At 31.8% G+C, this 13,270-nt stretch overlaps 1 protein-coding gene across 2 annotated transcripts in view; it reads right to left on the bottom strand.

Moving 5' to 3' along the window:
- Positions 1-222: 222 nt before the first annotated feature.
- Positions 223-13,270, bottom strand: part of LOC149065500 (low-density lipoprotein receptor-like) — a 64,599-nt gene continuing 51,551 nt past the window's right edge. Inside the window, exons 16-20 of one of the 2 annotated variants that reach the window (XM_089253757.1) lie at positions 11,586-11,732; positions 9,956-10,114; positions 6,203-6,369; positions 3,375-3,515; positions 223-1,902 (exon numbers count right to left, since the gene is read on the bottom strand). In XM_089253757.1, the coding sequence (XP_089109883.1) occupies positions 1,858-1,902; positions 3,375-3,515; positions 6,203-6,369; positions 9,956-10,114; positions 11,586-11,732 (659 nt within the window). In that variant the 3' untranslated portion in view covers positions 223-1,857. The remainder of the gene's footprint in view (positions 1,903-3,374; positions 3,516-6,202; positions 6,370-9,955; positions 10,115-11,585; positions 11,733-13,270) is intronic. The other variant, XM_089253758.1, reaches the window with a different exon arrangement.

Here is a 13,270-nt window from a genome sequence, read left to right as displayed (position 1 = left end):
TATGTCAGTACCTACCATGCAAAGTTTGGCATAAAGAACATATTCACGTCAAAATTAGCGGCAGTACCCATAACAGACTACCCAAATTTTTTTAACGAAGGTTCTCTCCCACAGCTAAGTCAATATAATAGTGATTAAAGCGATAACTAGGTTTTTGCTAAGTATATGAAAGTGTCGCAGGTCAAATTCTGTGTGTATCCAAAATATTAAACTACTAAAAAAAACCCAAAACGTACATATTTTATTAAAAAATTATGCTATACACTTTCTTACAACAAATAAAAACAACCATCACAGATGTTTACGAAATTTCACACAAAAACAGCTATGAAAAATCACTGGTTTAACATGAACCCAAAGAAAAGAAGGCTCCAGAAACACCTCTATAATGTGACTAGTAACATCCAAACCAGACTTTCGCATTAACTTACTCAAAATGCATAATAATTTGATTTTCAAAAGTTTGCTTTTCTCCATTTCTCATGCATAGACATGCTTCACTTAAACATTACTTTTGCTTTTGAAAGCATTGTAATGAAAGTACCAAATACCATCTTATTAAAATTAACTGATGTTAATTATTTAAAAAAATCCACCGATAATGCAACAAATTTTTTGAAGTTAAGAATACATTTACAATATGAAGAAAAACATTTTACACTACAATTGGCAGCAAACATTTACAAAGCTTAAATACATAGGAACAACTCAATTATTTCTCATGTTGCAATTCGTAACTCCAACATGGTTATGACATGACTAAGTACACAGGAAAAAACTTTTAAAAAAAATATTTGCTCTAAAGAATTTAAATAAAATGAGTATTGAAAATACTAATGAAAACAATATTAATGCAAAAAGGAAAAAAAACGATGTTCTTGCCATTCAGGGGTGATTGAAATTATGTAATGTAGTAATAAAAACAAAATGAAGATGATTGTAATTAAATTCTAATAATTTTCCTGAAAAAAACTTTTTTTAAGTCGCATCTAAAAAATGTAATTTATATAACTACATATATTAATAATATAATATTGAAGAAATGATTTAAAAATAAATTAAACCTATTTTTCACCAGTATTTTGGCGCATATATATACACACACACATATATATTTATAAAAACAACTTTGTAACACAATCACCCCTAAACAGAAATTGCTTGTTTCACAAGTCATAACATTCGAAAAACAAAAACAATTTAATAGTAAAACTAGTCTAAACATTTGTATGAAATATCCTTACTATCACAAAACTTGCAAATTAATGCAAGCATAAAGGTTTCTAGCATAAAAATGCACAATATCAAAGCAACAGAGATCTATAGTATTTCTTCATGCTGAAGCAGGTTAAGCCTGATAATATATTGCATGCACCCATGAATGAACTTCAATATACAATGATTCTTTCATAATAAATTATCAGTTGATGACAAGTACTGAAAAATCCTCACATTTTTGCTTGATTTTTTCAAGTCTTTAGTTTTTTTTTTCCTTCGCAAATAAAAAAAAATCTTTCCATAACTGTATTTTTTTCTGACCCCACCCAGATTGGAAAACCATGCATTCCAGCAGCAGAAGCTTGACTTGGGATATGCTTTAAGCAGAGTATTTGGAATTTTCAAGGATTCCATTTTTTTCCATAAAGTTATTGAAATCTTGAGCAAACGCAAAATCATTGTTTCTGAAATTTTGCACATCACTCTGAAAACTGTAGCTCCTGCTGCAAAGGGAACAAATTCAATTAAGCTGCCATCAAACACTAAATTATAGTTTGTGAACCGGGCCATGGCATATATGATGTGTGATCCCATTTTAACTTCGAAATTTCATACTACAGGAAAAAGTTGCTTGTTTTTCTATACAAATTCATTCGTACCAGGAGACGTAAGTGGTTCCATACTCTGAAAAGAAAAATAAATAAAATCAACATTTTTATTCTTTGAAACTGAATTTTGGAATTCTGAATTTTAGTTCAAAGAAAATCTATGAACTAAGTGGAAAATTGGGAAAACTCATGCTAAAATTGTTTGATTGCAGCATGCTCAACTTACCTGACTCGCCTATATATGCAGCAAAGAAAGAGGGGGAAAAAATATTTATTCTAAATATTCCCTTGCCACACTACATTACTTATTGTGTGGAACTGGATGTTCAATTGCAGTAAAAGAACCCTCAATGCATATAGTCACTTCTGCTTAGCTTCTACGTATGTTATCTGTAATATGCCTAATGCAATTGTATATGGCAAGGAAAACATGTGCTGACTTGTTTTTATACATAACTCACTGACCTTTCGACGAAGTAAGTTTGCATTTAAAATTTATGAAACAATTTTTTGTGCTCGTGGTACAAACAATATAATCAAATATTCATTTGTATTCTACGGAGTTCAATAATCATGAACAAATAAAGTGATTTGGCTATACTAAGATGATCTAGCTTGTGTAGCTATATAAATTACTCAGAAATATATAGCTAACTATATATGCATGTGATAACTAGGAAACAATATTTTATGTATGCAAGATACTTGTGTTAAGATACATAGAAAAAGAATTCAGAAAAAAAAAGTTATTTTTAAAATGTATATGTTCCAAAATATGTTTCTAACTGACTAATATTACATAAGAATTAAGCTCAACAATCATAAGAGGTGGTGTTGATTTGTTCTTTTATTATTCAACAACATCCTGAGAAACATCTACCATCTTTCCTTTATATTTTCTGTATTACCTATTTTTGAGAAATCAGTTTTTTTTCCTTTCTTCAGTCAAGAAGAAAAAAAATTGAAAAGTATTTTTCTCAACTACAGCATCCTATGGCAACCAAACAAAAATTGTCTCAAAACTCCAGAACTCAACCATATACTTGCTCTTTATTTGTTTCTTAGTCTCATTTCTTTAGTTAAGGAAAAATTAATACTTTGAGATAAATTATTTCTCTGTGAATCATGGTATATAAATTTGTAGGAAGTCATTTGTTTTATTAAAAATTTAATTTTTATGAGATTGCTTTGATCAATCATCTATGATCAATAAGTTGAAGGATTAAGATGACCCTTTTTATAGAGTAGAAACAAACATGTAAAGAACTTTAAGGCAGACCTGATCCATTAACCTTATCGGGGTCTTTGAGTCCAGCTGGTATAGTTGAGACAGTAGTCACTTTTTTCTCAAGGTACAGGCACATATACTGTACTGCTGTATTCAAATGCTCTCCACAATCCAAAAATTACCATATTCATTTTTAATAGTTTTCAGTTACACTAATTTTCATGTCAAACAAGTTTTCTCAAAAGTAAATTTCAGTCACGCAACTTTTTCCAGCATTTATTTGAAAAATGGCCCATTTAAAAAAAAAAAAAAAAACTTACCGGTGGGTATGATCGAGGAGGATGATACTGGTTTTTCTCTAAACTGAATTGATCTTCAGTTGTTTTCCTATAAACTGGGTTATCAAAATTCATACTTGTTGCATTCTTCCGCTTGTAATGATTATATAAAAGCAAGCCAACCTAAAATAAAATTCAGAAAAATGAAATTTTATACAGGCAATGGGGAAGAAAAATAAACCTTAGCATGTAGACAAGTATAAAGGTTTAAGCAACTACAGACCGAATAAAAACAAACATGTTTCAAATGTAAAATAAAATCCAATATAGAGTAAAAATGACTAAAAACTATCCTTACAATTAAATTAATAGGCTATCTGGATATTATAAGAAATGTGAACTTGGGGGAAAAAACTCACTCTTTTTCCGAAAAGGATAGTGTAGTATAAGTGGTAAGTGTGCTTGTCCAGTATGCAATGCAAGAGGTCCTGGGTTTGATTCCCGGTAGAGAGAATGACACTTTTCCCCCCAAGTTCACCTAAGCATAATATCCAGATAGCCTATTGATTTCATGAATCTTGGCAGAGCAAAAATCACCCATCTCTATCATTACAATTGTTTGAAAACACCATAGGTTATATAAACTAAAATAGTCTTAGATGGGAAGGACCAAAAGGCTGGCTATCATGAAAGACACCAACAAAAGCAACAAAAACTGCAGAGTTGTGAAACATCTAGTTTAACAATAGGAAATCAGCTTCATTGGTTCTTCACCATGGAATCAATTTCTTGTGTCTCAATAATGTTACATCAACTTGACAATATATATAAACCAATCAATTCCAATAAACCAAGACAATTTCAGTTTCAAAAATTTTAAATCCTTTGAAGAATGGAAGCCTGTGCTTCAAAATGATCATAAAGATCAAGTTTTTAGTAGTTTGTCCCATTTGGCATGACAATGTTGTTTCTGGTTTTATTTTGGTGGCAAAGCTTGGCTCTTGTTTTCACTTATAAAAAAATGACTTGCCTACTTGAAAACTTTTTTTTTATGCTTGGTTTGACATGGGATTTTAATTTTTTTTATGTACTAGCATGACGACAGTCATTTGAAAAATTAATCAGCTCAACTGTGAAAGCTAATGGGGAAGACTTTTCTCATGAATTACGAAATCCTTAAATATTCGTACTGGTTGAATTTATTTTTTTAATACTCATATCATCTATCACTTTCAATTATGATCACTGCATATTTATACATGATATATTGGGTTGTGCGAAATGCTCATAAAACTAGATATGATGCTAACATGTCTTTAAGCACATAAATGTTTTTGTAAGTGTATGATTTGTGAACATATGTTGACAGATGACATTTTAACATTGTTAAATACTATAGTTTCATACACACGCACACATTTTTAGTTCATTCAAAAAGGATATAAAACTGTGTGAGTGCATTTATACATCTATTACTGGAAAAGTAAAGATGTCACAAAAGCAACAAACGTGGTGTATGATGTTGTGAAATAGAGGTGATCATATTCATTAAGAAAAATAAGGGAAATTAGGGTCCTAAGTACAAGATGATATAGGACATTGCCAATAATTGATAAAATCACAAAAACTTCCAATGGCAGGAAATATAGGGCTACTGCTATTAAAATTTTATGAAAAAATGTTGAACATGACAAATATGCAAAATAAAATATTTTAGTCATATTCATCATATAATTTATTAAATTATGAAAATGGTCTTAATCCATGATTTCAGTAAAGATAAATTCTTTCCTTTCATAGAAAAACTGGGTCATTTTCATAACAACTAGTCCTGTGAAGCTCATGTCATGAAAAAAGGGCTATAGCTAAAAGAGAGAACTGTGGTTCTTTTTATAATTAACCATTTATGAACATGCATTTAAAAAAAAGGGTTCTCGTGATTAAGTGATCAAATCATGCTTAACTCTTTAATGTTCAGATATTTCTTCTCACAGTGGATTCAACCAAGTTTTGACCTTTTCTCCTTGTCCTCCAGTGGGACCTATTTTTTTTGTTCCTGCCTCTGATGAGAGCTTTCATCTCTTCTCCACTGTTCACAAAAGCCTCCAAAACATACCCATACTCACTATCTGGGTTGTCTAAGAGTGTTAGAGGCCATTCAAGTATTACGTAAGCAGATTTTTAGCCATTTTTGATCCCCCCCCCTGTCAGCTAAAGTCAGCAAAACACTGACCCCCCTCCCCCCTTATCAGCAAAATTTGTCAGCAGCTTAGAATATTTCATATCTTCAAAAATGGTGGTTGATGACGTAAGCAACCTTCAATCCCCCCCCCCCGTCATCAAAAGTCAGCAAATCCGAAACCCCCCCCCCCTCGATGCTGACGTAATACTTTAATGACCCCTTAATACTTGTTTCTATAAGTTAATTGAATTTTAAAAAAAAATGGCAAGACTCAAACTTTCCACTCAACTTGAATGAAAAATTGAAATAAAATAGAAAAAATCTATTATGTTCCACCAGATCACATATATTCTTGCTATTTTCATCAACATCATTCAATACACGCATATAGAATCAAAATCACAGTTTACAAATTTTAGAAAACAATTCTAAAAAGAATGTCGTTCCACGTCATATCTATAAGTTTTACTGTAATTCTTACATTTGGTCCGCCATCTACTGAAAATGATGTAGAATGAGACAATGCATTGCTGCAAAGCCTTCCACATTCCCAATAAAATATTCAGATCAATAAAAGCAACATAATATTTTGCATATAGAGTTAGTAATATGAATTACATTACCATAGTCAAAGTATCAACTAAATATTTAAATTTATGCAATTAACATTTAGATTTCTTTTACTTACAGCAATAATCATCATCAAAATTCCAAGCAAACCTCCAATAACAACGCCAGCCAACTGACCAGATTCCCATGATTTAGGGACCCCAAGGTGAACTGAAGCGGATTCACTGATATTAGCAGTCAAATCTTTTCCACTTATAGTTGACTCTGGATATTCAGAAGCAGGATCTAAATAAAAAAAATTAACATATTTATCTTGTCTAAACTAATCTTTACAAGCAAAAATATCTAGAACCAAGAACTTTTAATGAAACTAACATTGGCCAAAGTAAAATGAAAATTTTCTCAAGTCACTTTGTTTTTTAAAACACTGAATTTACATTAACCTTCAAAGTATTTCTGAATTCTGAGTTTGCAAGCATTAAATATGAAGACCATAAAAATACAACATGATATAACCCGAAAAATAATAGTTCCATAAACTCTGGCTTTTTGAAAGCTTACTCTCTTCTCACGAAATATATAATTGCTTCAGAATTTTTCATCCAAATAGTTAATGCTTATTTATCCCCGTCACTGAAAAAAATCCCAAAAACCTTATAATTAAGAAATTTCAGATTGAGAAATTGTGCATTTATAATGCTACTTATCCAGCACATGTGAATGAATCCAGAGTTTCATCTCCAGAAATATTTGCAGGCAATAAAATATTACAAAAGAACATGCATGCTAGGATTGGGTGATGTATCAGTTTATAATAAATCACCGATGTAAGGCCCACATTGATATCCTGATTTCACGATTTTGAACACAGCGATGTATCGTTAATATCGGTGGAATCTGATGTAACATCAGAGTTAAATGGTGATGCCAATATACGAGTGCACTTGCGCAATGTTGTTGCATCAATATCACCAATATAGTGAGTTCACTTGTGCGGAATTGTTGCATCAGTTACTGCCGACATAGCGAGTGCACTTGCGTGATATTTTTAAAGCAGTTATTGCCAATATAGGGAGTTGCACAATATATATTGTTACATCGGCTATCGCCTACATTAAACATTGAAGTTGAAATGATGACGCTGATATAGCGCGTTCTTTACGGGAGTGGGTGGACACATAAGGAATAAAAAAAAAAACATTTGATAAATTTAATGTTTAATGGGTATGATTGTGGATTTGGGGGAAAAATATTCACTACTTTATTATTATTTTGAACTCCGCCTCACATAAATTAGAATGTACATTTTCAGATTTCTTGCACAATGTTTCAACACACATGTGAGCATGGGTGGATCTAGAGCTTACTGTTGTGGGGGGGGGGGGGTTGATTTTACAAATTGCTAAAAATTAAATCACTTTGACTGAGGAGGCCATGTGTCCTGAATTTTGTCCTGTATTTTACGAGACGGGGAGGAAGAAAAAAAGCGAGCTATTTTTTTCGAGTCTTTCCAGTTTTTCACTCAAAGTTTACTTGAATTTATTTAATCAAAAATTTTGATATAGGTAATTTTCAACGGATTGATTGGAGATGCAATATTATCATATAGAAGTTCCAAAAATTTCAAGCGCATTTTGCTTGGGGGGGAGGGGTATAGATCCGCGATTTAACGCGAGTTTGTTAAAAAAGTTATACTGTATATATAGTGTTTCTTAACCTTTCTGAAAACAAGGACCAGTAAAATGTCAAACAACTTGACAAACCACTTGTCTCCTGTACTATGGGACATTCCTGTATAATTTTCATTGCTCCAACTTTTTTTTATACATTTGTCCCGTTTTTTCCATTACACTTATTTGAATTTGCAATATTTTCTAAAGTTGAAAATACGCGTTTTAATAACAAGTTTATATTATGATAATTATGGCAAAAATGATAAATGTTCATCTGACATATTTATCAGGTTTAACGTTTTCTCTGCAATTTTTTGGAATTTTAATTACGATTGGTGATTGTGCCTACTTCTGAAAATGTTTTTGATGACAAATGTCGTCGCCCCGTATAATTTACATATTATCATTTAAGATCCCAGTTTACCGTATTTTTCTGAATCACATATGGTAATCAGATCATTTGAATACTTTTTCATGAAATACACTTTTGTTAACTGCAATATGTAGCAGCCTTTTATTTCTACACCTTCAGCAATTTTAGAAGCAATTAGCAAATTGCATTTAAAGCAATGAATTGCATTCTTTTGCAAAAAATTCAGTGATATCCTGTATTTAGGATCACAATTTTCGGCATTCTCCTCGATGATGTATGGTGAACCTAAGTGTGAAGGTATAATTTTATTTGGACCCATATATGGATATTACTAATATCAATTACAATGGGTGAATAATTTTATCAAGTCTCTGCCTGTGGACCACCTATATCATTGTTGCGGACCATAGGTTGTGCCACAGCAGTGGAAGCAGTGATGGATTAATGCAATTTTATGGGGGGTACGGGATATCACCCAGAGAACATAATTTTTTTGCTCTTGGGAGATGTCTTTGCCCTCTTTTAATTGGTCAGGGACTGGAAAGTAGGGGCAGTAACACATGAAGGATTTTCTCAGAGGGGGTTCATCTTTTAATTTTCTTCCTAAGGGTATTTTTTTCAATTTTTACTACAAAAATACCACTGCAATCTCTGTCTATCCCTTTTCTCCCACATATGCTAGTGATAGGGTATTATATTGAAGATGATGGCAGGGCTTTGATTTCCAAATGGTGTGCCATGGAACCTTGGAGTGCTGTGTTGTTTGTGCAACAAATATTCTGCAGATAATTTTATTAAACAATGTAATGGACTGTGATCATGAAACAGTACCAAGTTTGTGTATAGTATACACACTCAATGATATGCCCTTCCCCCCAAGGTATATTGTGAGGAGAGAGAAAAGAGAATTATCTGTGGTTGCTAGTACACTGTTTTGGCCTAAAACTGCTTTTGCTACCAAGTCATTTGTCATTTTGCTTTGGCTAGAGTCAAATCTTATAGGATACTGAATTAGTACTATAAAAAAAAATAAAATTTAATTTTTATAATAAAAAAATGGTCCCCCCCCCCCATAAGGCTATGTTGTCCTTGGGGGTACCCTCCTTGTCCTACTCTTGCTAATTTTTTTAGTGAGAGCTCTATTGTGATGTAATGTTGAATACATATCACTATGTAAAATTTTCACTATTGCCCTGTCCAAATTACCTCTATACATAAAAACAAATTCCAGTAATAATCTGGGCTAGACTTTTGGTGCTCCTTGAAAGGGTTATGCTCAGAAAAAGAAGTGTTCCTCCCCCCCTTTTCAATGATTACAAAAAAAACCCATCATTTCTATGAAATATGCAAAATAAGTAAATTTTTTTTGTGGGGGGGCCTCCATTTGGTTTGAAGGCTCTGGTTGCGCCAGCCTATGTGTGGGCTTGGTAATAATACTAGCTGAAGGTACGTTCTAGAACAAAATAACATTTATGGCACATTAATGCAACTGTTTAGGATTTCATTATGTAAAAAAAAGAAAAATAGTTTGACTACATATGGCATGTATTTGTAAATTCCACCTCCCCGATCTTGCAAAATAAAAATCAGCCATGAAACCAGATCAGTAAATGTTCAACCAGAAAATATGAGAGTTATTTGGAAAAGTTTTAACAGATAGGAAGTATGTGAAAAAAAGCTAGATAGAAATAGAAGTTCTGCATAGAATGAAACAAAAGCAATTTAAGGTTCTTTAATACTGAGAATAAGCGAAAAATTCATGTTTTGTTAAACTAAACCAGTTTGATATTTTTGGTGCAAAACAAAAATATCAGCTTGATAATACCTATGTGTGAAATTTCTGTAATGTGCTCAGATTGCACAGCAGTTGTAGTGGTGTTGTAAAGGCCAGAAAAAGAAGTGCTTTCAAGAATAGCAGTAGATAAAGTTGAATTGAAGCTAGGAATAGAGAAAGCTTCAGTGGTAGATGCAGTAGTGGTGCGTTCTGCAAATTAAAAAAATGAAAAGAATTGTTATCAAACCTTAAAATGCATAAAACATTTGTAAAATTAAATCTGAAATACAAAACCAAAACTTCTACTTGAAAAGCTTTACCGATTCCATATATTGAAGAAATTGATTTTTTTGCGTTCATTAAATGAAATTTAGTTATTCAATCTAAAATTCACTCGCTAATGGTAATTTTTTCCCCTAATGAGAATGAGTAAATCAAAAACTAATTGAATTTTGTATATCTACACAAGTAATTAATTTTAACAAAAAATATCAACTCCATATTTAATCATTAATGTCTGGGAGAAACTATGAACCATGTACGCAATTAATGATACTGATGTCACAATCATATTGTTGGAGATAACAAAATGAGAAGTTAGCTGACACTGAAGCTAAAAAAGTGTTACTCTTAAAGTTTAGCAAATTTAAACAATATTGAGAATAAAACAATATAAAATTTCATTAGCATTCTCCCTCATTTTTCATGCAAGTAGAAATACTGATGTTTTTCTTCTTTGCTCTGTCAAATTGTTATATCTAAGTTACCCTTAAGTTAAGAGGACAAAAAGTTCTTCCCCCAAATTCTCATCTTTGTTTGCAGAGCAACAAAATATTAACACATACAAGGGATTTAAAAAACATCTTTTGTTATTAGATGGATGTTATGGATGGCCTATTTGCTTAAAAGGGTTCGAATCCCGGTTCGGGCATGGATGTCTACTAACACACTAACAAATTCCCTGGACAGATCGTAAAGATCTCTTGGGAATACATGGTGATCACATTATAAAAAAAAATAAAAAGAAGCAAAATAGGTCTTTAAGCAAAAAAGAAAGCACATAAAATATTTGAATTCCAAACCATTTGAATCCTTTCTTTTCTAGACACCAATTATCAGAGCCTCAATTAACTAAGTTTTGTGTGTGGATTTTTTATCTGAGGTATTCATGAAATTATTTTAAAAATTAGATGCAACAAAATGTCTTGCATGATGAAAAACTAGCTCGCAGAATGCTGCAGCATGTAATGAACTCTGCGACTTCTGAAAGTAGGGACTTGGGGACCAGTATTTTTCTTCAAACAGGTAACATCCCAAACATGTTCAAGAGAGTAAAGTAAACATTATTAGAACAAATGCATACAAGATACTTTTATTGAACTGAATTAGAGAATTTACATTTATTCTAAAAAAGGAAATGATTCATTGATTACAAGTTTTTAATTTTACTTTTTTGTATACTTTGAAAGCTCTAAAACTTAAGGTTTAAGCCATTTTCATTCTCTTGCACTACAGGGTCAGTCCTCAGATCAGTTGCTTTACTTGAATTTTTATAAAAATCTTATGGTAATTTGATATAAAATCAAGTAGGTACAACATCGGAAAATTATTCCATGTCAAAAAAATGTTTTAAGACAGATTTAGAATTGAATCAATTCACAGTTATCAGGAATGTACTTACTTTCAAGAACACATGTAGCATTATCCATAGTTAACACCATATCATCTGGACATGCACATGTGTACCTTGCAGAACGGGTATTGATTACAGGTGATGGCAAACAGAGATGAGAACACCTACCATTCATGTTGTTACAATAGTTTATGCCTAGAATCAATGGAACTTAATTACTATGAATTCATATTCAGTAAATAAAAATGAGTGAATAATCATATAATCATTTGCATCCATAAATAGGTTAATCCACAAATGGTGAATGCCCTCATCACAGTGTGTGTGGAATAAGCTATTTTTGTACAGTAAATAAAAACCGTTTCCTCATCAATGCACACACATATGGGACAAGTAACAAATTTAGAAGTGCGGGGGGGGGGGGGGGGAATGGATCAAGTAATTCAAAACTGAAATAATGCAACAGCAACTTTTCAAGAACTGAATAAAAAAATTTTAATATATTAATATTGAGCACAAAAACACTATACAGGGTGGTAACTATCACCAATAATTACACACACGATTTCTTGTGAAAAGCTAATATAGAATTATAGAAAAGTGTTTTTTCCATTTAGAGATCAGACGAATACTTAATGAGTTATACTTTAAATTTTTATGAAGTTTCATTTTTTTTAATGGTCAATTACGTGCCAAACACCCAACGAAAGTAAATTTTTCTGCCAGCAGTGGCTGCCCCTTCTCAAAAATGAACTGAAATATTCAACCCCATTAGAAGCCAAGTCTGGCCTTCTTTCACAATTGTTTTTTCTCTCAATGTAGTGTGATAATATAACCTTGATGTTATGTTATGTTATCATGACTGAAGTCATAACATAAGTCATAAGAACATATTATGTTATGACTTTGTTAGTTTGATCCACTATATTGCCAAATTTATCACTAGATTTGTAAAGTGTTCACCAAATAAGATCTACTTGAACTTTTTTTTAACCAAATCAACAATTTTTTGCCAAAATGTGGCAATTTGTTTACTTTCAATATCAAGTCAAACTTTTTAAGGGAAGGTGCATACAGTGTATTGTGTTTACTACGCGATCATATTTATATGCTGTTGTTTTAATCACATCACATGTTGATCAATTAAACAGGGCGATAATTTGAGTTATTTTAAAATTTCAAAGCTGTCAAGTGTAAAAAACCTCAACGAAAATTGCAAAAATGGTAGCTTGATGAAGGTGACAAGTAAAAACAGTAAAATAATGATTCAATCAGAAACTTTCAATCAAACTAGTCATTTTATAAATTGACATTCAAAATAATTAGTGGTTTCGGATATTTCCTATTGATCATTCAGAGTCACATTTTCATACCGATTTCTGTATGTTGCAATGAAGATTTTTCATTTCCTTTTGACTGCAATTGATTTTTATCGCACTGAAACATTAATAAATTTTTACTTTACCTTTTCACAAGAAAGATTTGGACTACTTTGAAATTGATTTTTTATTCCAGCTTGTGTGATTCGCGCAGAACTTGGTTATTTTTTCAGATGAAGGTTTGTTCCAAGATGTATTTATGGGATTGAATTTGGTTTTTGTGGCGCAAGAACCATTTAGGCCAAACTGCTTTGTTCCCGAAAAATCATTGCTACCTCTCCCCCCCAGCTCTCAATTTTCGGAATGAAAATCAAGTCTTTACCATCTGTTTTTCCACATATGGTTTTGAATGGG

This window comes from Pholcus phalangioides, unplaced genomic scaffold (assembly GCF_987345545.1).
Source record: "Pholcus phalangioides strain wild (caught in Gottingen) unplaced genomic scaffold, Ppha-v1.0 ptg000039l_1, whole genome shotgun sequence".
Lineage (NCBI taxonomy): Eukaryota > Metazoa > Arthropoda > Arachnida > Araneae > Pholcidae > Pholcus > Pholcus phalangioides.
Note: the sequence above shows the minus strand (reverse complement) of the source record. Positions and strands in the feature narration are given on the sequence as shown.